The sequence below is a fragment of the Photinus pyralis genome, unplaced genomic scaffold, assembly GCF_008802855.1.
Source record: "Photinus pyralis isolate 1611_PpyrPB1 unplaced genomic scaffold, Ppyr1.3 Ppyr1.4_LG3b, whole genome shotgun sequence".
NCBI lineage: Eukaryota > Metazoa > Arthropoda > Insecta > Coleoptera > Lampyridae > Photinus > Photinus pyralis.
In genome coordinates, this window is record NW_022170510.1 from 26658900 (window position 1) to 26686088 (window position 27189).

General features: G+C 35.7%; 2 protein-coding genes across 4 annotated transcripts; both read right to left on the reverse strand.

Annotated features, from left to right (window-relative positions):
• Nucleotides 1-4602: 4602 nt before the first annotated feature.
• LOC116166585 (elongation factor 1-alpha) lies at nt 4603-6857 on the reverse strand. 2 transcript variants are annotated; one of them, XM_031481583.1, is made up of 2 exons: nt 6840-6857; nt 4603-6141 (listed from the first exon to the last, which is right to left on the reverse strand). In XM_031481583.1, the coding sequence occupies exon 2, from the start codon at nt 6132-6134 to the stop codon at nt 4746-4748; it is 1389 nt and encodes a 462-aa protein (XP_031337443.1). In that variant the 5' UTR covers nt 6135-6141; nt 6840-6857; the 3' UTR covers nt 4603-4745. The 2 variants fall into 2 exon arrangements, with proteins under 2 accessions (XP_031337443.1, XP_031337442.1); XM_031481582.1 differs by lacking the exon at nt 6840-6857 and adding an exon at nt 6359-6517.
• A 1914-nt stretch (nt 6858-8771) lies between these two features.
• LOC116166499 lies at nt 8772-26215 on the reverse strand. 2 transcript variants are annotated; one of them, XM_031481462.1, is made up of 9 exons: nt 26038-26215; nt 25829-25983; nt 25318-25545; nt 23250-23418; nt 20292-21075; nt 13834-13972; nt 13606-13784; nt 10294-10791; nt 8772-10245 (listed from the first exon to the last, which is right to left on the reverse strand). In XM_031481462.1, the coding sequence occupies exons 1-9, from the start codon at nt 26045-26047 to the stop codon at nt 10047-10049; spliced, it is 2361 nt and encodes a 786-aa protein (XP_031337322.1). In that variant the 5' UTR covers nt 26048-26215; the 3' UTR covers nt 8772-10046. The 2 variants fall into 2 exon arrangements, with proteins under 2 accessions (XP_031337322.1, XP_031337323.1); XM_031481463.1 differs by lacking the exon at nt 25318-25545.
• Between the last annotated feature and the right edge of the window lie 974 nt (nt 26216-27189).

Sequence of the window (27189 nt, forward strand, 5' to 3'; positions counted from 1 at the left end):
GGTGCGTTTGTCTGTCTCCAAAAATTAGCAAAATTCAAAAAATGCCAAACACAAACGGTTTTTAAGAACGCCTCTGATGGTTGTAGTAGTAGGCGACGTTACAGCTGGTTTCATCTCACATTCTTAGTCAAATTTTGATCACAAATTAATTTTTTATGTGAAATGAATTTTGTCAGCGCGTTAAAACAAAATAGTCGTTTTAAATATTCAAATTATATTGAAACCTTGAGAAAACAAAACAGCTTATACTACCAAACAATAGGTATGCCTATACCGTTGCCTATACATCTACAAGTTGATAAAACAATTGTTCTGTATCTAATATCAAAAAGTAGATGTTTTAAAAACAGATAAATTGAAACTTTTGTTATTAAAATTTTATATTAGGTTCGAGCTGCAAAATGTTTTTCTAATAAAAACCGGTCACAGTAATGTTCCTTCAGAACATTGATCACTGCTTCATTCCGGAATGTACAGTTGTCATTTTTTTTAGGAAGCATATGGTAGTTTAAACCACCCAAAGGTATTACAATGCAGGTGGTTTCTAGAGCATTTCCATTGTGCTGCTAGCCTAAGTAGTGACTGTTCAACATTTCAATTGGGTGGGACTTTGTTGATGTTGATCATACACTTGAACCTGAAAGGTGGGGTTCATGTTGAGGCGATATACGATATATCGCAGGCGAGACGTGGTACGCGATACGCATGAGCAAATTCTTGAAATTCAAAGGGAGGCGATAAATAAAGTTTGATAGTCGCCGCCGCGCAATATCGCCTGCTGTATGTACATATGTACCTGCTTAGTAATAAATCAGCGCAGCATATCGCCTACTATATATTCTGGTGAATTGCAAAAGGCATTGACTGCGTTGCACATTACGCATTTGATGCCATTAGTGTTGAGCTTATTCGATCATATTTATCTGACAGAAAGCAGTGCACTTACGTTGATGGTTGTACATCTAATTTTAGAAGTGTAAATAGAGGGGTACCACAAGGGTCCATTTTGGGACCGGTATTATTCTTAGTTTTTGTAAATGATATAAGTCACGCAGTTCCTGATGCTCATCTCACATTGTTTGCCGATGACACTACTGTTTCAGAGCACCGTAAGGATGTGGGGGAGGCATCCATGGTCGCAGAAAAATGGACTAGAAAAATTGTAGATTGGTTCCATGCAAAGGAGTTAAGTATATATGAATATGCAAAAAACTCAAACTTTAATTATTTCGCATGAGATAGAAAATACAAACGGTGTTGAATTGGTGAAATTCCTGGGTGTTTATTTAGATAATAATAATAATAATAATAATACCCAAGCAACCTCACAAATACAACCTCAAAAACAAAGAACCACGATAAATACAAGTAACGCAACATGCACTACAAAGACAGGTCCACCCAATCCACCCAATAAAGTTACACGCCCTAGCACAGTTAAAAAACACAAAACTCCTTCTTCACAGAAACACACCACGTTATCACAACCCACTCGTATTCAACCCAAACGCAAAGCCAAAGAAACACTTACACAATAAACTCCATTTAATAAAATTACAGGAATTATTATAATGATTTTTTTTTGTTTTGTTTTGTCCTGATAGCGTTGGCATATTGTGCCCATCAATAGCTATGTTGGTAAGTATGAATTACATACTATCTCTAGATTCCCAATGTGAGTGGGTGAATTTTTATTTTATTTATTTATTTATTTTATTTTTTTTTTACATAACTTCACCAGACACAGACAAGGACACCAATCGTTACTTGATTTTAATCCGTGCGATTAGTTAACCAGGCTAGACCTGAGTTCTCACAAGATACACCGACCATAATAATAATAATATTTATTTGTCCAACCGGCTTTATACAGAAAACATGGGATACGTCAAGTCCCAAATTAAACTGGTCCTTTCATGTTGATTACGTTTCCTCTAAGATTAGCCGTAACATATACGTTATGCGGAGGCTGTATGGACAGGTAAGCGTGAAAACGCTGGTTTTAGTTTACTACATCTAATACATTCTCACATTAACTATGCAATTTTTTGTTGGGGACACTCTCATCATTCGAAACGATTTTTGGGCCTTCAACGCTGGGTTCTTCGCGCTATTACAGGTACTCCTTATAGAGCATCAGGAGTAAATTCAGCTCTTTGGGTATACTCACGTTACCATGTTTGTACATATTTGCTTGTTTATTGCATGCTAAGCAACAGTCACATTGCTATACAAAATCAAATCCACAATTACAGTACCAGGGGTGGTGAACTATAGTGAGGCATCAATATATGAGATTGCAATGCAGTAGATATGGGGCCAATTATTACAGTCCTCGCTTTTTAAACAAATTACCTAGCGACGTAGTAAGGCTACAATCCAAAATTTTCGAAAATAAAATTAAAACATTTTTTAAAAAATAAAGTTTTTACGACATTAACGAATTTCTGAATTGTCAATGGTCTTCATCCAATTTCAATGTAAATTAGTCATTAAATGTATTTGTCCCTTGTTTTTTATCTTTTCCAAAATTGACGTTTGTAAACAAAAAATTTTTTTTCTTAACAACAATATATTATACCTATATAGCCTCAGTATGAACCCTGCCAAACAGAATTTTGTGAATCGTTTGGATTTGACAAACCATTTTTTTTGCGAAATTTTTATATACTTTTAAGATTCTCAGGCTTTAGTACTACTATCTGTAATATTTCACGCCATAAAATTGGCACACTTCAATCATTTTGAAAGTAAGTATATTTTGTCTTTTGGTCTGCAGTTGCAACAAACAGGATCTTTTCAAGCCCACGACGACGTGCTTCACAATTCACATTATAGGGAGGACTGCAGAATGACTTTAGCTTGTCCCGTGTTTTTATTTCACATTCATCTCATTCGAAGATGTTCATAATTGGGGTGCTTTAATACAGTACTACAACAATTCACGGTCATTTTATCAAACCTGGAAACGCAGTTCATTTACCTTTCATATAAGTAAACTAGCTAATATAGATTCCCATAGACAACCCCCCAGCCTCCCCTCTTCAAAAATCTTAAATGGCAACCCCATACTTGTAACACATCGTTGGAAAGCTACTGAAAAATGCTTTCCAGTGGTACCAATAAAATCAATATTCATTAAGACAATTTAACAAAAATTTAATAATTAACAAAAAAAATAAAAATTAAACCTAGCCTATGTTCAAGATTTGGTCGCTAAATTCGAAGAAACGGGATCTGTTATCAATAAAAAAGAAAGCAACCAAGATTGCTTAATGAAGCAGCTCAGGTTGAAGTTCTTGGCCAATTTGCCATAAATCCCTCAATGTCAACATTTAATTTTGTTTTGTTAATTATTAAATTGTCTTAATGAATATTGACTTTATTATGGTACCACTGGAAAGCATTTTTCAGTAGTGTCACAAGTATATATGGGGTTGCCATTTAGGATATTTGAAGAGGGGGGCTCGATACCCCCGAAACGGTTTTGTGCAATTTTCAATATCTTCTTTAGTTTGGAAAGTAAGTTTTAAAATTGACACCCCATATATAAGACACATATAATTGTATATATTATACAATGCCCTTACATTCAATTCTAAAATATCCATCGATATGCCTGACAGTTATGTTCTCTAGCTAAATTACGAACAGAGGTAATTGGATTTTCTTCTACGTACGCTTCATATAAAAGGTTTTATTTATGGTACGATTAAAGATTTTACATAATTTCTTCAGTTAAAACATGGCAAGTTCTTTTTCTTGTGAAATGCTCAGTAATGATACAACCATAAACATAAATTTTTTTGTGAATTGTGCACCACTGCTCGCAGGTAAACACCAAGTAACTAATATAACATATGTCTGTGTTGTGTTTCTGACTGGAGGGACGTTTTTTTACTTGTTTTAGGATGTGTAACTTTGTAGTGAGTGAACCTGTCACTGCGGTGTATGTTGCGTTACTTGTATTTGTTTCTTCAGTACAATGCATTTCTGTGGTTGTTTTGGCAACTCTTTGGTTTTGGAGATATTACAGTATGTAATGTAAAGAGTACTTATGCTATGTGAAGCAAGCCTAGATGGTTTGAAGAGTAGGTGATCATCGCAAACAGTGAAATTCAAATGGGTGAAACAGAAGTAGCATTTGCAGCCCAAATTAGGTGCAATCATTGAATAAAAGCACTATAAGAAGCCTAACGCTTATGGAAGAAAGCGCGACAAATCCCCTTGCACCCGCATTGGTTGTGATCACCGAACTCTCTTTGCGGTAAATAGGAGGAAAGCAAATTCTCATTCTTCTCAGTTCAAGAATCGACACTATTGACAGTGTTTCCATTATATTCTCAGTTCAATCTCTGTCGCGCTTTATTTCCACGGGGCTAGGTTTCTTAGTGTTTTTATTCAATGGTGCAATTTGAGATTGTATAGTGTGTTGCCTACCACATTCACACGAGTATGCAACCACCCTTACAAGTTATTGGTTCAATCACTCGCAAGAGGTCACAATCTGTACAAACACCCATAACAGCTCTCCCAAAAATGAACATAATTTCATAAAAATTACCCACTTGAAGAATCTGGGGAAAAATAAAAAAGAAAAACTAAGAAATAAACTTTTATTCCACAATTTTGAAAATTGTATGAAAGTGTTGTACGGTCAAAAATAAGTGTTCAGTATGTAAAAATGAAAATATAATATATGTAAAAATAACTGAAACATAAGTTTATAAGATGGCGATGTTTGGTTATTTCTTTTTTTGCGCCTTTTCTGCGGCTTTCGTAACTTTGCCAGCGGTAAGATCCTTGTGGCTGACACTCTTGATGACACCGACGGCGACAGTTTGCCTCATATCACGTACGGCAAAACGACCAAGCGGAGGGAACTCCTGGAAGGATTCAACACACATAGGTTTGCTCGGTACTAAATTGACGATGGCGGCATCACCCGACTTGATAGCCTTAGGATTCTCTTCAGTAGTCTTGCCGGAACGACGATCCACCTTTTCTTTAATCTCGGCAAATTTGCAGGCAATATGCGCGGTGTGGCAATCGAGGACTGGAGTATATCCGTTGGAGATTTGACCGGGATGGTTTAATACGATGACTTGAGCCATGAAATCTGAAGCACCCTTGGGGGGGTTATTTTTTGAATCACCAGCTACGTAACCACGACGAAGTTCTTTGACAGACACGTTCTTGACGTTGAAACCAACATTATCGCCGGGTACGGCTTCAGGTAGAGCTTCGTGATGCATTTCAACGGATTTTACTTCAGTGGTCAGATTAGCCGGGGCAAATACGACGACCATGCCAGGTTTTAAGACTCCAGTTTCAACACGACCAACGGGTACTGTTCCAATACCACCAATTTTGTAGACATCTTGTAGTGGAAGACGAAGGGGTTTTTCGGTCGGGCGGGAAGGTGGGAGAATGGCATCCAAAGCATCAATCAAGCATTTACCGTCAGCCTTGCCTTCTTTGCGTTCAATGCTCCACCCCTTGAACCATGGCATTTTGTCAGATTGTTCCAACATGTTGTCTCCGTGCCAACCAGAAATTGGAACGAACGCGACGGCGGCTGGATTGTAACCAATTTTCTTAATGTAGGAGGATACTTCCTTTTTGATTTCCTCAAAACGGGCTTCGCTGTATGGTGGTTCAGTGGAGTCCATTTTGTTAACGCCGACAATCAATTGCTTCACACCTAAGGTGAAAGCGAGCAAAGCATGTTCACGGGTTTGTCCGTTCTTAGAGATACCAGCTTCAAATTCACCAGTACCCGCAGCAACGACAAGGACGGCACAATCGGCTTGAGAGGTTCCAGTGATCATGTTTTTGATGAAATCTCTGTGCCCGGGAGCGTCGATGATTGTCACGTAGTATTTTGAAGTTTCGAATTTCCACAAAGCGATATCGATGGTGATACCACGTTCACGTTCGGCCTTTAGTTTATCGAGAACCCATGCGTATTTGAACGAGCCTTTTCCCATTTCTTGAGCTTCTTTCTCGAACTTCTCAATGGTACGTTTATCGATGCCACCGCATTTGTAAATTAAATGACCAGTGGTAGTAGATTTACCAGAATCTACGTGCCCAATAACGACAATATTGATATGGATCTTTTCCTTGCCCATGTTTTATCTGAAAAAAAATTTTAAATGTCTTAGTAAAATGAAGAAATAATTTAAAACGTCGAAGATAAAAGCGAAGAAATTAATTAAATGTGGATTCAACATATGGCGGCCGATAAAGAATTGCAAGACACGTGGTGAACCGTTCGGCGAGCCGTAAAATTGAAGTAACAAAATTTACGCAAAAGCCAGGCGTTCCATATCAAGAAGAAAAGATGAGTACTCACGTTTTGAAATGAATAAATGTTCTAATTAAAAAATAACTGCACCAAAATGCAAACACTAAAAATGGTAATTAACACTACGTGGCAACCGTACTCCACGAAAAATCAGTCAGAAAGGAAGAAGATCCGAGGAGGTGCGCGTTATTTTATGGTATGCGAGTATCACGTGATCAAACGGAACACAACTAGCGCCACAATATTCTTACTGCGCACGCGTATTTACGCCAAAATTACTCATCCAACACGAGGTCTTAAACTTTTTAAACTTAAAATAAAAAACCATTCACCCCTAACTGTTCACTTATTTTTGTCGGCCCCGAAAATATGTAGAGCAGTACTTTATTAATTACAATCAAGTAACCGTCCTTGAATCAAATTTTGCGCGGCTAACCTAAAAGGGCTACAGATGAATTCGTCTTTGAACATGGGAACAGTTATTTACTTTACAGGACAAACGAACTAACATTTTGCAAACCATACGTACCGTGAAAATTAAGACAAAATGTTTCACAATGTTGTTTAATCCACGTCAATACGTGATTATACCTACACTGATATCTTATCCGTTAACATTTTGTTTTTTATTTACTATTTATCAGAAATAATCTACTGTGATTGTTGATAGGTACAAGGTGATTCGAATTTTAGGTCATTTTTCCCACTTTTTTCTATAATTGCGTAATATATCAAATTGACGTTTTTTTGAAAAAGATCGACGTCGAATTTGTCATGTAGAAAAAGGTTTTGTTAATTCTTTCGAAACCAATAATCTGTTCGTAGTCTACTTTATACCGCAATGAAAATTGAGTTAGACACATTTTACTTTATTTTCGTAAATCCCTGTACTCCATACGACCAGATCATATGTATGTATTTTTGTGGTTTTCCCTCGTCACTTGAGTAGAAATTACATTATTGAATACTCTACTACGTGTACAATTTTCCGATGTTATCGTTATAATTGTTTGGATTTGTGGAATATCGGAAACTAGAGGATATTATAAACAGAATCCGATTTACTATAGGAAATAGCGTTGAGGAAAACATTCGTTATTCAATGACGAAAGCCAGCATTCCGAAAGTGCGCATTTCGGAAACGGAAATATTATATTACTTGCTTGTTGTATACGTAATTTTTCATCTTATATTAGCTAATAAAATTAGCGTGTACCTATCTATGCAGGGTGGTGACTTGCGTAACGCATCATAGGGATTTCAATGTAAAACTCATCACATACAATTATTGGCTCCCCAAATTATTTTAGAGCAACAATGTATTAAGGTTTTTTGCAGAAGAAAATTTTTTACGTCAATCAACCGTATTAGTTTTCAATTTTTTGCATAATAAAGACCGAAAATTGGAAAAATAAAACCCCAATCTTTTTCAACAATCTGTGATGCCATGGAATTTTATAATACAAAAACTACGCCAATATCCGTCATGCCATGGAATGTCTGCTATAAAACAAATCAAATTCTATCAAAAATATTTAGAACAGCGAATTCAACATAAAGAAATACCAAATTACTAAAAACGGTCTCCTAATATAACAATTTACAATAAATGTTCGAATAAGTACCTATATGTTCTTATGCACCGCCGCCATCGAAATATTTATATGAATTTCATTAAATATTTATCACAGTTAATTTGCGTACTTAGTGACGAAGCTTCATAGGGATATTTATCTGTATTGATTTTGGAACAAAATGCATCAAGAACCACAGAAGAAAGGAATTTCCCACTGGCAGAGATAAACAGTTTTTTTACCACAATTGTTGAATGCTAAGTACCTACATTTATTTTGACAAAAAATATCCATAAGTCCAGATGTAAATTGCAAATAACGATATATTGAAGTCAGTCGTATAGATTTATAGAAATTTGAAGTTTTAAACTGCAGATAGGCTGTTGTACTTCTCGCGACAATACGAACTGCGTTGCTAAGGAAACCTTTACTCAAATATCTGTCAATTCAGTTTTGTCATTTTATTTAAATACATCTTGCCCCCCCCCAAACACTAGAATTAGGACTAACATAGTAAACATTTGTTTTAAAAATACATTTTAATATGTACCTACAGCTTTATTTGACTATCTACTAAGTCTATGTAAAGAAAAACATTTAAAAACTTTATAAATGTGGTGTAGATTTTACTTACTCGAATCGTATGTCCATACTTTAGATAACACGCAACCTTCACAATTTTAAAACAGACTGTACTCCTACACTATATTTGCAAACTACTAAATATTTCGTATTGCCCACTTTCTTGTAAGCCTAAAGTAACGATTGGCCTATAATCCCCAGTACCGGAACAGATTTTGCTAGGACCTAGTTTATGGTGTTATTTTGTTGTTGATGGCAACATTTCGTGTAGATTTTTTAGACTCTAGCGATTATGTGACACGGCCTTAATCGTCCATAGATTGGCTTAATCTGGATATTGTCTGCAATTATATGTGTTGTGTAATTGACCAATCTATGTTTTTCCAGTTTGTTTAACCAGTGTTGTAACGAACATCGATTCCTTTAATACATAAGTAATAATTACTAATATAGACAACCCTATAATTGTATGATTCTTGTAGTGTTTGCTTTGAAAATGGCCTGTCCTTAACCAGACCGAAACATATGTCAGCCTCTTTAACAACTTATTCTGCAACATCGGTAACTACTGCAGCAGAAATATGAATTGTTTGGGGAAGACAACATCTTGTTTTATTATTTATTTCAAAACCTTTCATGATGTACGTACCTACTGTACACCAACACTAGATCTGGGATTTGTTCAAATATAAAACATTTATTGCTAGTAAAAACTCTGAAGTACAAATACATGTCTATATAAACATCACGTTTAGCTTCTAATACTGCAATTGCTTTTAGTAAACATTTACTCAAAACAATTCTCACAGAAATGCATCAAAGAATTTCACAAAGATTTAAAATTTATACTTAAGACTACTAACATTTATAAATAACGTCAGAGTTTACAACCAAATTTTTTTCTGTTATTCATTATCATATATAATCAATTTTGTCTCACTGGAACAGCACTTTGGTATAAATATAAACAATCACTGGTCACAACTTTGCATACAAACAAGAACCAACTTTTCAAATTGATAAGTAAAAAATTTGATTCACAAATAACTAAACATTAGTAATTAATTAATATGAGCAGCATACACATTAGTCAAAAACTTTTAAAGTTACAACGAGGTAACAGAAATTTATAAATACTGTACGAAACATTTATATCTAATTGTGATGTGTATCACAGATTTACATAAGAAAAATGTTACAGTGAAATCTGTAAAATGGCTATTAAACATTTTTCTTTAAAACGGAGTCCATCCATAAATAGTGAATCATAAAAGAGATCATTTGTCAAAATGTACAAACTAACACCCAAGAAATGTACCACCATTCTTTTAGTATTAAAGTCACTAATTACAGAGACTTCAAAGTGGAATATTTCCATGTGTTTAACATGTCTATGTGGCGATTCATTTTAGATACTTGCAGAGTACCAGAAAATGTTGCCCAACAAATGTAAAAGTCTCTTATAAAATATATGTATATATAAATGATGCAATTTGTTGTGATAAACTGTATAAAAATAACATTTTCATTTGTACAAAAATGTTTATAAAGCACTCAGTCAGCCAATAATTTTAGTAACATTAAACAAGAGTAGCGGTAGATCGATTATTAGCAGCATGTCGTCCCGTATTGTTATTGTCCACTTGTTCCTGGTTTTGGTACCAGGCATTCATTTCAGCGGAAAAATTTTCGGCAACATTCGAAGTTAGTTGACTGAAGTTTAGAGTTGAATTTAAGGAAGTTGGACTTCCGATATTATCCATAGTTTCATCAAAGGTGCTGAAATGTACAAATTCAATAGAATGCAATGTAATGGCTACCATTTACATATCTGGGCTGAATGGTTGACATTTCATGGGTTGCAGTGGTTGATAAATCACTTTTTGGACAACGGAAGGACTTTCTTCTCCAAAGGATGGGTTTAAGTTACTTTGTGCCAGTGAAGGTGATTCATGTGAACTTTGACTATTCTCATTACACTCCTGCTTAATTGGTGATTTCTTGAATTTCGTAGAATACTTGTAAAAATCTGACATTTCAAAAGGTTTTGTTTCCTCGTGATATGGCTTACACTGCCCGGCTTGTATAAGCGTTCCATGTTTAGGGATGTTATTGTTAAACAACTCCATATTCGGCTCGTGAACTGTCAGAGAAGGTTGAGGATTTGATTCGGCTGGTATTTCTAATGGCGATTTGTGCGCGTTCATTTCCATATATTGCTCTTCAGGTGATATAGAGGCTATAGAAGACTGGCCCGCAGAAGACATTACTGAATGAGATCGAGTTGGAATTGAAGGCGCAGGACCATCTAACGACGTTTCAAACCTATAAGAATATGACTCTTAGTTTCAATACAACACTTTGTATAATCATAATAATAATAATAGCGTTTATTGTGAAGAAATCTCACAAATTGTACAGGGCTCTACCCTACCAAATTAACCATTTCGGATATAAATTTACATACAATTTTTGATAAACAAAGACCGATATAAAAGGTGATCGTAAGTTATGGCTAGTAATAATTACTACATACTTAACAATATTCAGGATTATATAAAAAAATAAAGATAATAATAATAATAAAGATAATCACTCACTATTAAAAATTAAATTTTTATGCTTAATATTGAGACTGCATTACATACAACTGCCCCTACATTTGCTCGTGTTGTACTTTGGGATTGTAAATGTATACATTCGTAGATTAACGGCATGTTCCTCGGATCGTCTTATAAAATACTCTACGAGGTAATCAGGTGTACTATGCTTCATTAATTTATAGAGAAACACAGCGAGCAGATAGTTCAATTTCTTCTCAATTTTTAGAATTTGGTTTCTTTCCATATACAGAATGGTATGTTTACTGCATAATGGAGGCATGCATTTTGTAATCTTTGCAGCCTACTGATGCCATACATTTAGATGTTGTACAAAAGTTGTTGTCAATAATGACTACTACATTTTTAGCATAAGTAACCCATTCGATATCTGTCCCATTATTACACAGCATGAAAACTTTTGGGTCAAAGCAATTTCTTCTGGTATTTATACACAGAGCCACTGTCATGGATGATACATTATTAACATCACAAGATGCACACAATTGTATGTCATCTGCATACATATAGATTTTTCAGTATTTCAGACAGTATGGCAGTTTCGGATATAAATCGAAAATAGGACAGGTCTTAATAGACTACCCTGAGATACTCTCTTATTAATATTGTATAACTTTGACCATGATGAGTTATTTATACAAACGCATTCAGATCGATTTTCAAGGCAAGTGCATTCATGACCAAACCCATGTAGTTTAGATGGGTCTACGACACTTCGCCGACCGTGCCCACACCGCCGACCCGCGTGCAAGGAGCCCTAAGCCATATGTGACCACAACGCCGACTATTCGAAAAACCAGGCCCCTCACACTCTATCCAGGTTTATTAAGAACTTTTGTATGAGTTTGCATTAAAAAAAAATGTCCTAAACCTACAAATAACCTACTATCCAAAGCTGCTTGGTTTCACACTACGTCGGGTTTCATTAAGAATTTTTGTATGAGTTTTTAGTTCAAAAAAAGTTTAAAAAAATATATTCTAAGTATACAATAACCTCGCGTCAAAAGCTACTTAGTGTTGCACTCCGTCCAGCTTCATTAAGAAGTGTTATATGTGTCGACGATGTGGCATGGTCGGTCGTAGTGTCTGCCGGCGAAGTGGGCATGGTCGGCGTTGTGTCCCTTGCACACTTGTCGACGATGTGGACATGGTCGGCGTAGTGTCCCTAGTCGGCGATATGGACCATCAAAAAATCGTGCCGGAGTTGTGCGCATTCGGCGAAGTGTCCCAGCCCCGTTTAGCTGTGCACATACAGTTTATGACCAACAATATCAAATGCCTAACTCTGGTCTAGAAGTATAAGGAATGTTAATAATGAATTGTCCACTGCCCTGTGTATGTTATTAGGCACTTTAAGGAGTGCTGTTTGTGTGCGATATTTTCTTCTAAACCCTGATTGACGACAAACAAAGATTAATTAATTTTCCTTTTTAATCTAGGTGACCATGAACGGACCAAAATTGTTCTTCATTGACTCTGCATTACTACAAAAATCAATTTTCCATAATTTATCCAATATCAAGGAATTTAAACAGTTTTGAAGTAAAAAAAAAAGAAGATTCCAATAGGACCTCGCTAATTACTACTGTGCAGATGACAGGGACGTCTTGGCTAATTGACGGGACCAAAAACCCAAATTTGAAGGTTTCGGGTAGGTCCAGCTTGAAAGATGCATACAACTGATGTGCTTGTATGTAAAAAGCAAACGCAAACGAATAAAGTAGGTAGCGGGTCTGAGGCCCCTAACTCCTCACTTAACATGGTTTCTAGCATTATTTGGACCACATCAAAGTATCAACTGAAACAAAAGTCTTGATCGTAAACCTATTTGTGAGCTTTGAGTTGTGCGAGTGGCAAGAAAAGCAAGTTTGTGCTATAAGAACTTCACATTGTCAAATGCCACTAGTACTCACACTATTCCCAAAGTAGCACAGAGATATGTCCTCGGTCATACACTAGAGGCTAGACCAGGGATGGGGAAATAGCGGCCCGCAACATGGTTCAATCCAGCCTGCGGTTAATACCAGTCATCTAAATTTGCAAAAACAAATGTATGATCAGGACGACTGAGGCACATCTTGAGGGTGTTTTGCAAATTTCTTCCACTGAATAGAGCCAAATTTCGACGCTATATAATTAATGAACAGTGAAAATTTCATATGTCACACCCAGGACATCAAAACAATAATTTTTGTCAAACTGATTTTTTGTTACTTATAATAAAACCTCTTTGGCCCGCTAAAGTGCTGTAATTATTTTATGTGGCCCTCTTCTATATTTATTTCCCCATCCCTGGGCTAGACTGTTGCTCTACCATGCCTTACCATTTTTCGAATGCTTAAATAGTTCTCAAATCGCCAACAATCTTGATAGTTACATAGTTATCACTTGACGTCCAATGTCGTTGCGAGAAAAAGAATAAAAAAATAATGAGTCACATACCAATAACCCTCCTTGCAAAACTAATTAATTACAAGATCAGTAAACCTTCCTGATTAAAAATGATTTACCTACGTACCATTCTTTCTGCTTTTGCTTTCGGGCTGCCAAATTCACTTCATTAATACTGTGCGCGTCACTACCGCAAGAGGAATTGTCATCGCTTGGCCAAACGCTGTCGACAGTTTGAGCACCAACACTTCCCAACGACTGCGTACGTACAAGCTGTCTACTATCTGGCCTATTGCGATTGGCGATCTGCAAAGCACAATTTATTAAGTTTAGCAAGCTACTGATAGGACTGTACCTGTTGTGGCTTGGAAGGTGCAGGTCTGGCTGTTTCGTAGTATGGAATTGCCACCGAAATGGTCGCACACTTTTGATCAACTAATGGAGAAGTCCTTTTATGAAGTCTTTTATTTCTTCTTCGATCTAAACTACCAAACCTATAATGTATACAATGAATTTAGTTAACTAACTGCATTATTGCATATTCTTACAATAATATTTGGAGAGAATACTTCAAAGGCCAAGTGTGATTATCCTTCAAAAGTATTCTATTTGCATGCTGAGATAAGGACGTTCTAGCCACATAAATCTACAGTAATGCAATACTTCATTGTAGATTTACATAGATCCCTAACATGCTATTTGTTCAGAAAAAAGTTAAAACAAGCCAAAAGGTTATAAACGTTATAACTTTGGACACCTGGCAGAACCGCGCTAAGTTAAAAATATGCATGTCCCGCGCAGATAACCGAGCAGCTATTGTTCATTGTAAAAAATGATAATACAATACTGCAAAATGTACATTTTCGGAATGAATATGAAACAACACCTTGTTTCGTCTTTTTCCTTAACAATGAAAACTAAGTAATGAGAGGGTGTAACAGTACCAATTAGTATTTGTCTACTGTACAATCCTTCGGATGTAACTAGTAAGTAAAATGGTAAAAGTATACTGACATTTAGAATTTTAGTGCTACACATAAAATGTAACTAATCCATTGTTAGGTTTAATGTGTCTGCTTATAAATATATCATGAAGTTCTTTAGTCATTTTCTGCTTAAAGAGGAGTCGTAGTGCCAAATTAACAGTTTACAGTAATTTGTGGTTTACAAACGTCACAGAGAATCTAAGTTGAGGTTGAAGGCACGGTGGTATAGACTGGTGATACGGCGAGCGCGTCTAGCATGTACGCTGTCACCGACCTGAAGTGTGCGAGAGGGAGAGCAAATTCCGTCCGCTTCAGAACGCATTTATATGTACATAATCCATTCGCACGTTACATTGTTTACTACCAAACCTGGGTGTTTCTGTCCATTATCGTATAAAAACTGTGAATGAATGGTCATGTCGCTAGGAAGTGGATATCAATATGTAATACATACTTCTGATTGTAAAAATAACAAGGTTTAGATGTACCTACAGTAGTGATCTTTTTTAGGAATTTGGTTGGAAGGCGAAACTTTCAATGAAATGAAAACGCATGCATATTATTTATGAATATTTCAGGATAATTAATGGTAGGTACTTAATAATCTTGTATTAACCAGTAACATAATAATATTCATTTATTATTATTATCCCTCTCTTGTTTTTTTGGGCCCTCAACAGGCATGCGCCCAATTACAGAGTGACCCGCATAATGCTATTTAGAGGTGCCTCTGCAGAAGGTCTTAAGTTGGTCTATACTACTCCGGTATTTACCTTACGAATTAGGAAAACTGCAGGAAAACCTAATTCGAAGTAGCCGGTAGAATGCTCGGAACTGGTCTAAGGTAATTTCCATCTCCGCCATTACATAGTTTAGATAGCTTCTTTTTTCTACACTAGCTTTCTTAGCTTTCATACCTTCCTGTTTACAAAATTGCTTTATCCTCATCGATACATATAGGAATATTGCGTTGGATATGTTTATGCTCTTCACAAGGGAATGAATAAATGGTTGTAGTACTATAAAATAAATCTTGTGTAAATAAATAATAAAAAACTAAACTAAGCGACAGCCGGTAAAAAAATATTATTGTTTTAGAAACTAAAAACGAAATTCTTAAAAGGAAAACAGTGAGATGAAATATATATATTAAAAAGTCATTATGCAAAGATGAATGATGAGAGTGTATTTTCCTCCTAATAATATTAATGCCAGGACCAGGAAAAAATACCGGTAGGCACGAGTTCCTTACCCCATTCTCTTTCAAAAGAGCCGCCTATCGTCAAAGTCTATACAGTTTAATGAAAAATAGTGGAGTGTATACAAATACATACAAATTTTGAAATGGGCATTAGTTTAACTTTTATTGGAAGTGTCTACATATGGAACTTTTTATAAATGCTTTTGGAAATAGCATTGCGCATTGCTTACATTAGAAATTTCATTGAATGTCTTTATAAATAAAACATACAGCATGCGTTAACAGTAATTTTGAAACCGGTAGTAGTTTTTGTTTCATTCACGGTGTCTACATATGATATTTCATTTAAATGCCTTCATAAAAAAGAAAGTTAGCATTGCACATGCGTTAAACCAAATTTTTAACATTGCTCAGGCGCAAAACCAAATACACTGAGTTTTTTTTAAATGCAAACATAGGAGTTTGCATGCAATGTAATTTCCCTATGTTCGATTTAAAAAAAACACATCAATCTATGAGGTGTGCGCGGTTCACATTCCCACCAGCAAATCGCGCAACTTGTGTGACTAAGAACAGCAACTCTATAGTCTTGATGATGAACACGCTAAAAATGTCATTCTCTTTTACTAAAAATTTCCAAAAAAATGAACCTTAATCAGATAATTTGACATGTTCAAACTATGACCAATAATAAACAACCAAGTTTGGAAGTTGCAATGGTTATTAAAAAAGTTAGCTTGTGAAATAATTCAGTCTAAATTTATTTTATGCCATTCATTGTTTTCACTGTGGTCGTGTCTGTTGTGCTAATATGAATGTATGGTGGATTGATCGAACAGTTACTACCACGCTCCCCCATTTTATAATAAAATATAAAGCACATTACTCATTGCTTAACCAGAGTACAATGCAATCATCTTTACTCAGTCAAAGCTATTGTTGAATATCCGGAATCGACTTAAGTTAAAAAGAGTTCTTTGCTTGTATAGTACAAATCCTTTCGAACTTTGTATTTCCTAAGTTAGTGTGAACATGATAAACTACATACATAAAACATAGATGAAATACTTCTTATAAAAAACTCACAATGTCAGTACTTGTACACATTTTACACCAGTTACAGTTCAAAATATGAAAATATAAACACACAAAACAGTTTTGTAAGCAACAAACCTTACAAGTTCCACTCAATGTGAAATTGTTATAATTCTATATAATATATTCATTTAGATTTATAGCTCAAACATTCAAATTATAATCTAACAAATATTTTAATATGCAAAATTCGTCATAAAATTAAACCTTCACATCGCAAGTGACTGTTTGGTGATCCTCTAAAGTTATCAAGTCCAGTGAAGTCTGAATTTGCGAGGCCATCTTTTCTTCCAGTATTTCTTTAGCACAATTAACAAGTCACAAACCAAGCAGGTATGCCTTTAAGGAAACAAGCAAGAGGTCTGCTGAAGTTAAAGTTTGTTACAGTTCTTCCAAAAACATGAACATTTATGAACAGTTACCGCAAAATCACCATAAGGTCAGTGGACTAGCAAAAGATGCTTTATGAAACTTCTTATGTATTTATATTGCACAGATACAGTAGGTAGATCAGTTTTTTAATATCTCACTAGAACCAGAGAACACAGAAAAAAAAACGACTACATTAATAATAAGAATAATAATAATAATAATTGATTTTAATCCGTGCGATTAGTTAACCAGGCTAGACCTGAGTTCTCACAAGAAACACCGACCATAATAATATTTATTGGTGGTGTTTATACAATATTAGCATTAGCATTAGTCAAATGACGTCATGTGGTTAAAAAAGAAAATAGTTTCTTACTTAGTTTTTTTCTTTACGTAGCATTTGACCATAACATGACAAGACGAACGACATACAGACAGATACTAATCGTTACTTGATTTTAATCCGTGCGATTAGTTAACCAAGCTAGACCTGAGCTCTAACAAGAGACAATGACAATAATAATTGAGTTGTTTATTTACAGAATTACAAAAATTATAAGGTCCAGCCAAGTTTAAGAAACTTATCGGCCGGTTCCTTACCATACAATTGTTTTTATAGTAAACTATTTTTAACACAAATGAATTTACGTCACAAATTATAAGTCAAGTACAACACATAACTACAAAACTAAAAACAATCACACCACACGAGAACAAAATACAAACTATAACGAACATAGAGATACACTCACACAAAAACTATCAATATAATCAAACCGTTTAAAACGCTATAGGGTAGACAGAAAGCGCCATAACACACAATTTAAACATAACGAAAAACTATATTACAGATTACTAACACAAAACAGCACTAATGAAAAACTTATTCCACCATCTCTACACACACTCCAGCAATAGGGGAACCTGGGGTGGAATGGGGTACTTATGCTTCAAGTTAAAAAAGTGACATGCAGGTCACCATATTTTTTTTTAATTTTATGAAAAATTTGTTCACTAAATATCTTATTTATAAAACATGTACGTCACAAATTCCAAAAAAATTAGACTTTGTTAACATTTTATGATTATCGTAAAATAGTACATTTACCCCGTTCTACCCCATGCACGGGATAGACAAATTGAATGGTTCTCAAACTGTTATACTAATGTTATACTATTTGCACTGCATTTGCAGATTGAACTGTATAGCAGCTTTTTTATAGCCCACTTCGCCATCTATTATTGCTCGCACAGCTTGCTTCATACTTTAATCTGACCACTGTTGCCGAGTAGTTTTCCTGTTGTACGGACAGGGCATCTAAAAAAATTAAAAAAACTATTTCGGTTTGATTCAATGTGTGGGGCAGAATGGGGTATTGCAAAACCGATATCCCATTCCGTCCCACAATAAAAACTCCATTCCACCTCAAGCGCAAGTGTTTTGTTCAAAAATAAGTTCCACACGCAATGGAACAAAAAAAGTACGTAATTTCACCAGCATGCATCTTACAAGACATCCTTTATCTGCTACAATCATAAATTATTTGAAAAAGCTTACAAAACAAGTACTTACTGTACGTCAAAATGATCACTATTTACAACAACACCTATGCGCACCGACCATTTGACATTCTAGCCTAGAGTGACTCTTCGTTTCTTGTCGCGATGCGTTGCTATGTTACGGGAGTCGTGTCATCAATGAAATTTGTGTGATAGTACAGTATTGGACGTGAAAATTTAGTCGGTAGAGGCCATCCCAGTGCTACCCCAGTGCCCCCTTCCACCCCAGGTTCTCCGTGGATTATCACAGAAATCACACACACTGAATACATTACCCCTAAGAATAACACAAACATCACTACAAACTATTAATCAATTACATAACATATTAAATTATACTTTTCCACAAGCATAAAACTTAATCACCTCCTACACATCACCGAAACATTTTCACCTGACATACAAATGGACTTTGGAATCGATAAATGTAAACCACAACAAATCATAGCTGGTAAAATTCTACAACCATCTCCCCTGGTCTATGAAAAATTTGAAAAATGCTACGTTTTAAGTTAAAAGTTAAAACACTTCTTTTAAACAATTGTTTCTATAACTTTGAGGAATTTTTAAGTTTTCAATTTTAAGTTTTTTATGTGTAATATTTCCATTGTAATTTGTAAGAATGCAAGCAATTTTTTTCCTGTATATTATTATTATTATGGTCGGTGTTTCTTGTGAGAACTCAGGTCTAGCCTGGTTAACTAATCGCACGGATTAAAATCAAGTAGCGATTAGTGTCTGTGTCTGGTGAAGTTATGTAGGATTCTAAAAAAAAAAATAAAAAAAAAAATAAAAATTCACACACTCACATTGGAAATCTAGGGATAGTCTGTAATTCATACTTACCAACATAGCTATTAATGGCCACACAGTCAACGCTATCAGGAAAGAGGAAAACAAAACAAAAAAATCATAATAATTCCTGTAATTTTATATAGAGTTTATTGTGTAAGTGTTTCTTTGGCTTTGCGTTTGGGTTGAATACGAGTGGGTTGTGATAACGTGGTGTGTTTCTGTGAAGAAGGAGTTTTGTGTTTTTTAACTTTGCTAGGACGTGTAACTTTATTGGACCTGTCTTTGTGGTGCATGTTGCCTTACTGGTTTTTATGGTGTTTCTTTGTTCTTGAGGTTGTATTTGTGAGGTTGCTTGGGTTTTTGGTGGAGATATTGCAGTATTTTGTGAGCCTGTGGTGCTGTTAAGGTTTTTGCGCTTCGGTTGTATACGAGTGGGTTATTATTATTATTATTATTAATGTGCAATAGTACACTTTTAATACATTTAAATTTCAAGTGCACCACTTGTCGCTATGCAAAATGGACAGTACTTTGGTACAGAATGAAAGATTTCATGTAAAATTTTAGAAGAAATCCTTTTGTGCCACCTACCGGTCATCATATGCAACTAAAAATAATTACCTCTTATATTAAAAAATTTTCCAAAAGCTCTACATCTAATACTATGGGCTAGCCTATACTTCTATACGAAATTCAAATATGAATCCATTTTGCTGTAATACAATGCTAAACGATTCACGCAATGCATGAATAAAAAGAATTTTAAATTGCCTCAGGGTATGATGCAGAAAAAATAAAACATACCTTTTATCTCGTTGCCAAGTATCATTCGGAGTCGAATTACACCAAACCGATTCTCCCGATTCCGTTCTCTTCCAGTAACCCCCTAAACCAACATTCATCACATCATGTTCATATTGCTGATGCGGTTGTATCTGATGAGGATTCAATGTTCTACACTGTTGCTCTACGTTAGCATACTGCCTGCAGTTGTTATAAAATTGGGGAGGATAGTACTGTGATTTGGAATATGTACTGGTGCTACTAGTCGAGCCAGGACTACTCGACTGTCTGATACCATTATTGTTATTATTGTTAGTAACAACAAATTTGGGATATTCGTGCGATTGTTGGAGTGTTGGACTGTATTGCGGATACATGAGGTAGCCTTGCACAGTTTGCGGATTGCGTTGTGAGACATAAGGAAGAGTATGTGTGCTGGCATGTGGTATTGGTTGTGATGTTTGATGGTATAGGTTAGGATTAGATTGTGATGATATAAAATGTGATGTAACATGTGAGCTATTAATTTCTTTCCTTTCCATATATGTTTTGTACCCGTTCAAACTTAGGCGGTATATTCCAGATATCATAGCGTCTTCGGGACGAAGTAGTGGTGAATTTAGATCCGAATGTAAGCTACCGTCAGAACTTCTGTATGCTAATTTTTGAAGACCAGAGCTGTGGCGAAATTCCAAAGAATTATCACTCATTACGGGATGCTGTAATGAGCGTATGCTGTGGCGTAATACTGTCTTTCCAAATGGTTCAGCGTTTTCGACAGCTGCATTCATTGATATAGTATCATCTACAAAAAAAAAACATATGTAATTCACGTCTTGCGTATCTACATTTTAATGAAGGATGGTGGTCATTTGGTCATTATTTATTTATTTATTCATTATTATACAGGGCACAGCCCTAATTCTATTCTATTCGCAGGGGAGCCCGACCGGGTAGCACTTAGGCACACCAGAGGCCCACTGTGCCTACCCCCTATCTTTCGCAACTGAGTTCAGAGCCCGTTCCCCTCAATGAAGGATAGGACACTGTTTAGCCTTCCCACGAGTAGTGCGGTCTCACCTTGGCAGAGCCGCTTGCCCAGGGCTTGGCTGCCAGCCCCTTCCCAAAGGAAAGGAGCCACCACTCGGAGGTCGCCCGGAATCTGAGGGGCACCGTTATCGACACTGCACCGCAGTGCCAGGCAGTCCTCGGCACAACATAATGTTTCATTAATTGTTTGGAAAAAATATTAAATTTTACAGTAAAGTCTAAATCTAGTAAGCTGAATAATTCGTTAACATCTACACGTTATCAAAAACGGTCTATTGTAAACATAAGTGATCACAAAAAACAAGGTACACTTCTGGCAGTTACACGCGGAATTTTAATTTGCATCCGAGTTAAAGTAGTTAGAGCGCCTAGGTAAAAGTAACAAGAAGTTGATGAAAATTGGTTCCTATGTACCGTTTCTGAGATATTTGACAGTAAACATGCGGTATTTTAACATGAACTTGTTATGGACAGATTTGGTTTTTCTAAGCTAGCGAAGATTTTCGTATCAAGACTTAAATGAGATGAGTCTCATTCGAAGCGAAATGTTGTAACAAATCTAAATATGCACAAAGGAAGATATTTTCCGCCATGGCGGCGTCTGCTCTAATGACTTTTGCATTTAACCAGGTCATTCCCGAAGCTTTGAAATGCAGTGATAAGGTTGTTAAACAGCATTGAAATAATTGTAAGTAGCTAATTGTAGTTACTAAAGCCATAAAATAAAATGTGAGTGTTTAGAGAGACTAGTCAAGTTGACTACTGTAGGTATATACCTTTTAAAAATCATTTATGACGTTTGCATTGTGCTGAGGTACAAAATACCACTCATACCGTATTTCTAATTATGTTTACTACTTTTAAGTAAGTAGGCAATAGGGAGGCCAAGTAAATCGCTCGACTTCAGCCAAACACGCTCTAACAACTTTAAGAGAACTATATTTTATTCTATAACTCAGAATATTAAAAACCAACTGCATTAAAATTGTATTTCTCCTATTTACTAAGCTTTGAATTTCAAAAACTTTTCTTAGACGAACCGATCTAACGCTGTTATAGTTCGGATAAGTGCCAAGTTTTTATAATAGAGAAATTTGGTCTTTAAAGCACTTGCAACGTTAAAGGCACTCCGCCAACGTAAAAACTTACTTTGAACTTTTTCAATTACTTTTATTAAATTACACGTGTTTGGATGCCAAACTGTGCTAGCATACTTCAAGATTTGGTCTAACTAATGTAAAATAAAGTCGTTTAACTGTCTTATGCTTTTGAAATTCTTGGTTTGCCTCACAATAAAACCCAAGGTTCTGTATGCACCAGCCACTGTAATATTTATGTTTTTATTAATTATTAATTAAATTATCATAAGTTACTCCAAGATCCTTTATGGAAGTTACATGTTTGAAACTTAACCCGCTAATTTTATAATTAAATAAGAGTGTACTCTTCTTGAGCGAGAACAATAACACATGGCACTTTTTTATGTTCAAAGGTAATTTATTCAAACAGCTCCACTGATCCATTTTGTTAATGGATTTAAATAATCAGAAATACTGGTTATGAGCATAAATATATTTGATCGTCCGCGAAAAGTAAAGATTGACAGTTACTAAACTGAGAAGGTAGACCATTTATAAAACTCAGGAACAGCAAAGGTCCCAAAATAGAGCCTTGCGGTACACCAGAATTAGCTTCAAATTTGGCTGATGTGTTACCAATAAATTTCACTGTAAGTTTGCGTTACTGATAACATATTTGGTAATACCTACTAATAGATCAACATCAATCTCGATTTCAAAAATAAAAAAAATAGTCCGCACACATACAAACCACAAACAAAATTTCTTCTTGTCAAATCTATCGTGAGATTACCCTCCGACGAACAAACAAAATTTTCAGATATTCAGTGCAAAATCTGTTAAAAAATACCTGGATCTGGAGGTCTTGGCTTCTTTCTTTGCTTCTGATGCTGCAAAACAGGTGACTGAGTGGGCTGAACCATTTGCGATCTAGTTTTATGGAATGCAAACTTTTCTTCCAAAGCGTTGTACTGTCTCTTATGGTACTGATATTGAGCCATATGCTGTCGCCGCATGGTCTGTAGGTAATGAATAAAACTTTCAATTTTCTATTATGATCTTATTGGCATAATTACAATATAATAACAATAACAATAATAATCTGGTTAATGAAGTTGTCCATTATTTGCCGGTGATATCAAAGATAAGTATATGGAGGAATAGGCAAATATTAAAAAAATTCTTTAATGGTGATCGATTTCGGGTATATTGCCCATCATCTGGCCGTGCTGAAAATATGGTTTACAATACATGTTGTATGAATATAATAAATCATTACCGTCATAAGATGGTGAAAAACGAATAAGTTTGTGAATTTTCTTTTTTTTTTAACCATATTTTTAGCATGGCCTGATGATGGGCAATATGCCCGAAATCGATCGCCATTAAAGAATTTTTTGAATATTTGCCTATTCTTCCATATACTTACCTTTAATAATAATCATGTTTATTTGTTTAAGTAAATACAAATACAAATAGTCGATTATCCCTTTTTATAACAAATTGCACTCGATAAATGGAGCTGTTTTCTAACTTGCGCATTGAAATTGCCATATGAGAATACAAAATTTTATATATGTTACCGGCAAATTGCGAAATCCGGCATTTTGCAAAATGCCTAGGCATTTCGCGAAATGACGAATGCAACAGTCAAAGTGAGAAACGGAGCTGCAGTTCGCACTTTGCCTGCCTCTCTTTAGGGATTTCGCGAAATGCCTAAACATGCAGGCAAAGTGCGAAGGCTTCGTCATTTCCCCACAGATTGCGGATACAGCGTTGCCATTGGATCGTAAACGACGCGTACGATTGCGATGTTATTTAAGTACTCGCCAAATATTGCGCTCACGTTTAAACTGCATTTTCTGTTGAGTGAAGTTTTGGATTTACTGTGGAGAATATAAATGGGGGAAGGTACTAACGCGACGGTTTTACGTTTGGCACCGCTGTACGCGCAATCTGTGGAAAATATTCGAGCATGCTCACTTTGCCTGAACGTTTAGGCATTTTGCGAAATCCCTAAAGAGAGGCAGGAGAAGTGCAAACTCGAGTTCCATTTATCACTTTGCCTGCTGCATTGGTCATTTCGCAAAATGCCTAGGGATTTTGCAAAATGCCCGATTTTGCAGTATGCCAGTAACATATACACTTTAAACAAAATGTGTTAAAGAGTAATGTGCAAGACTGTCCCAAACATATTACAGAAATTGTGTCGAGCGACTGGGAAAAACTTATTTACTTGGAAATTTCGTAGTCAAACACATTACAACTGACATTCATTTCTTTTTCTACTACTACTTTAGAATCCCGTCATACTTGCTTCATTTGTAACAACAAAATGTCGCCTACTCTCTGCTACTGAAGTGGAATAATTTCCAACTCTTGTGATGGAATGAGCACATGTATTATAGGACCTTGTAAATGATTAACTGTCAAAATTTTAATTACGCTTGAGCACCCACAAATTAGTTTTGAATTTTAAGTACCTGTAGCGCACATTTACCTAATGTGTACTGTAACCGTAACAAGTATTTGTACATCTTCAATTACTAAATACAAATTCAACGGGCAAACCTTGTTTGAATTCATCAAATAACTTTGATATTTCTTTTGCATGCGTAGTGTATGGATCGCCCGTGGTTATTTAGACAAATGTCACTCAAATATGTCACAGGGATCTGTTATACCAACCCACCGCACACACACACGCCTACTAACAAGTGGATTGTCTACTGCTAACCCTGGTTAGAATTATACAATATATTTTACAATTCGTTGTAGTAGTGGAAAAAATTATGTCTATGACTTGTAAGGAATAAGTTTTCAACGTTCGTGGAACTATAATCGTTATAGAATATACTAGATTTAAAAGACATTAATACTTTTTGTTTCTTTGCCAGCAGCAAGCTAATTTTCATTACCTTACTAATATTCGCTTCATTTGCCAAACTTAATGCCGCTTCTGCCATGTTCGCTTGGACTTGCATGTTAAGTTCCAAGGAAGAAAACGATTCATCTTCACTAGTTAGACTATTAACCAAATTTTGAGGAAGTTGGAAGGCAGTTCCAATACGTCGTCTAAACAATGGTGGTGACTCGCCTGGGTCTAATGGTATTTCGGTAGGCATAGTGCCTGTAAGCTCTGCTTCCTAAAATATGTATACGAATAAAACAAGCTCCACAACAACAAATCAGGGATTAAGCTGCGGTTTTGCGACCGCGAAGGCGAAATTGCGACATTGTAGAGGCAGGTTATCGCATTGTTTGAGACAAAGAAAATCAACATACAAAGGCACGGAAATGAGTAACTTGTACATTTCATAAATAAGTATCAAATGACACAAATGCTACAAGAAAATTACTTTTACTACAGTCCTCTAAAAGCCTATAGCATTTTTGCTCAAGGTAATTTTTTCCCAGCAAATGACAAACCTGAATGCATAGCTGTCGTAATTCCTTGTTGCGTTTAGCCAAAGCTTCCTCGATCACTTGCTTACGTTCTTGTAATGCTGCCAGCTTAGCAGCATTTGGATTGCCACTAGCTCCCATTTTTACAGAATTATGCTCTTCCACAGGTACCCCATGTTCTAAGAAAACAACATTGTTGCTACAACTTTAAATTACATAAGGAGCACGCATACCCATATTCATTTGAGGTTAAATGCCATTGTTGTAATTCATTAAGTGACTACATTTCTTAATAATAGTTATCAACAAATGATAACTGGTCATTAGGGAAATTAAACATTGATTTAATTGTTGACAAATGTTATGTCAAAATGAGGGAATGGCGCCGTACTTACAACTTGCAGATGTGTTGCACACTGACTCCCTCGGTATTGCGCAAACGCAAGCGCGCTAAAATTTGAATTTTCGTACAACTGTCAAGTTTAAGGGGTAAATAATACACATAACCTGCAAACGTTATAATTGAAGATAATTTAACTTACCTGCTTACCTATTGTAAGTAGGTGTAGTAGGTATATGTTAATGCCATGTTATCAAGATGAATTTTGTTGTTATTCCTAGAATATGCCAAAGGCGATAGAAAGAAACTATTTCGGTAAGTACTGTACAGAGAGAGAAACTTGGGGCCCGGGGGGGGTTGTTAAGCACGGGCCCCTTTTTTGTGCTTAAAACTTACCTATTCCACATTACTTTAGTCTACTAATCAAGGACTCATAATATGAAATATTTTATTTTAGTGAAATTGGTATGCTTTATGGATGTAAAAATTTTATTCCCAAAAAACCATGCAATGGGCCCCTTTTCAAAATCCGGGCCCAGGGGGAATCCCCCCGTTTACCCCCCTTCTCGTCAGGCCTGGTACTGTAACAGTTAATTAGAAATAGTTAATGAAATCTACTTACAGACCAATATTGACCTACGGTAGAGAGAGAGTTGGGTGCTGGACGAATCACAAAAAAACAGACTACCTACATGCTACAGAAATGAAGTACTTGCGAAGGGTAAGGTGAGTTGGTGGAATTCCTAGTGAGAAGATAAAAAAAGAAGTGGATGCTCTGATAGAGACCTTTGATAGACAAAAATTAAAACACTTATTTAGACGCCTTGGACGAATGGAAAACAGTCGGCTTGCGAAACACATATGGAACCCCAGAATTCAAAATAGGAAGAAAAGGGGAAGCATAACGACCACATAGGATATGTACCTATGTAGCAAGAATACTTCAAGGTCAAGCCATAGAATGGGAGGAGGCTAAAGGTGCCTTTAGACTAGAAAAAAAACACGCGCAATTTTCTGTCGGACATTACTTTCTTAAGTGTAAATA

Bases quoted from the DNA above. Each gene is read 5' to 3' on its own strand.
- LOC116166585 (XM_031481583.1), bottom strand. From the start codon at position 6,134: ATGGGCAAGGAAAAGATCCATATCAATATTGTCGTTATTGGGCACGTA.
- LOC116166499 (XM_031481462.1), bottom strand. The intron at 23,419-25,317 runs GTAATGAAAATT...CATTACCTACAG, and splicing joins ATGAAGCGAATATTAGTAAG to ACCATGCGGCGACAGCATAT. The intron at 10,792-13,605 runs GTACGTAGGTAA...ATATTCTTATAG, and splicing joins AAGCAAAAGCAGAAAGAATG to GTTTGAAACGTCGTTAGATG.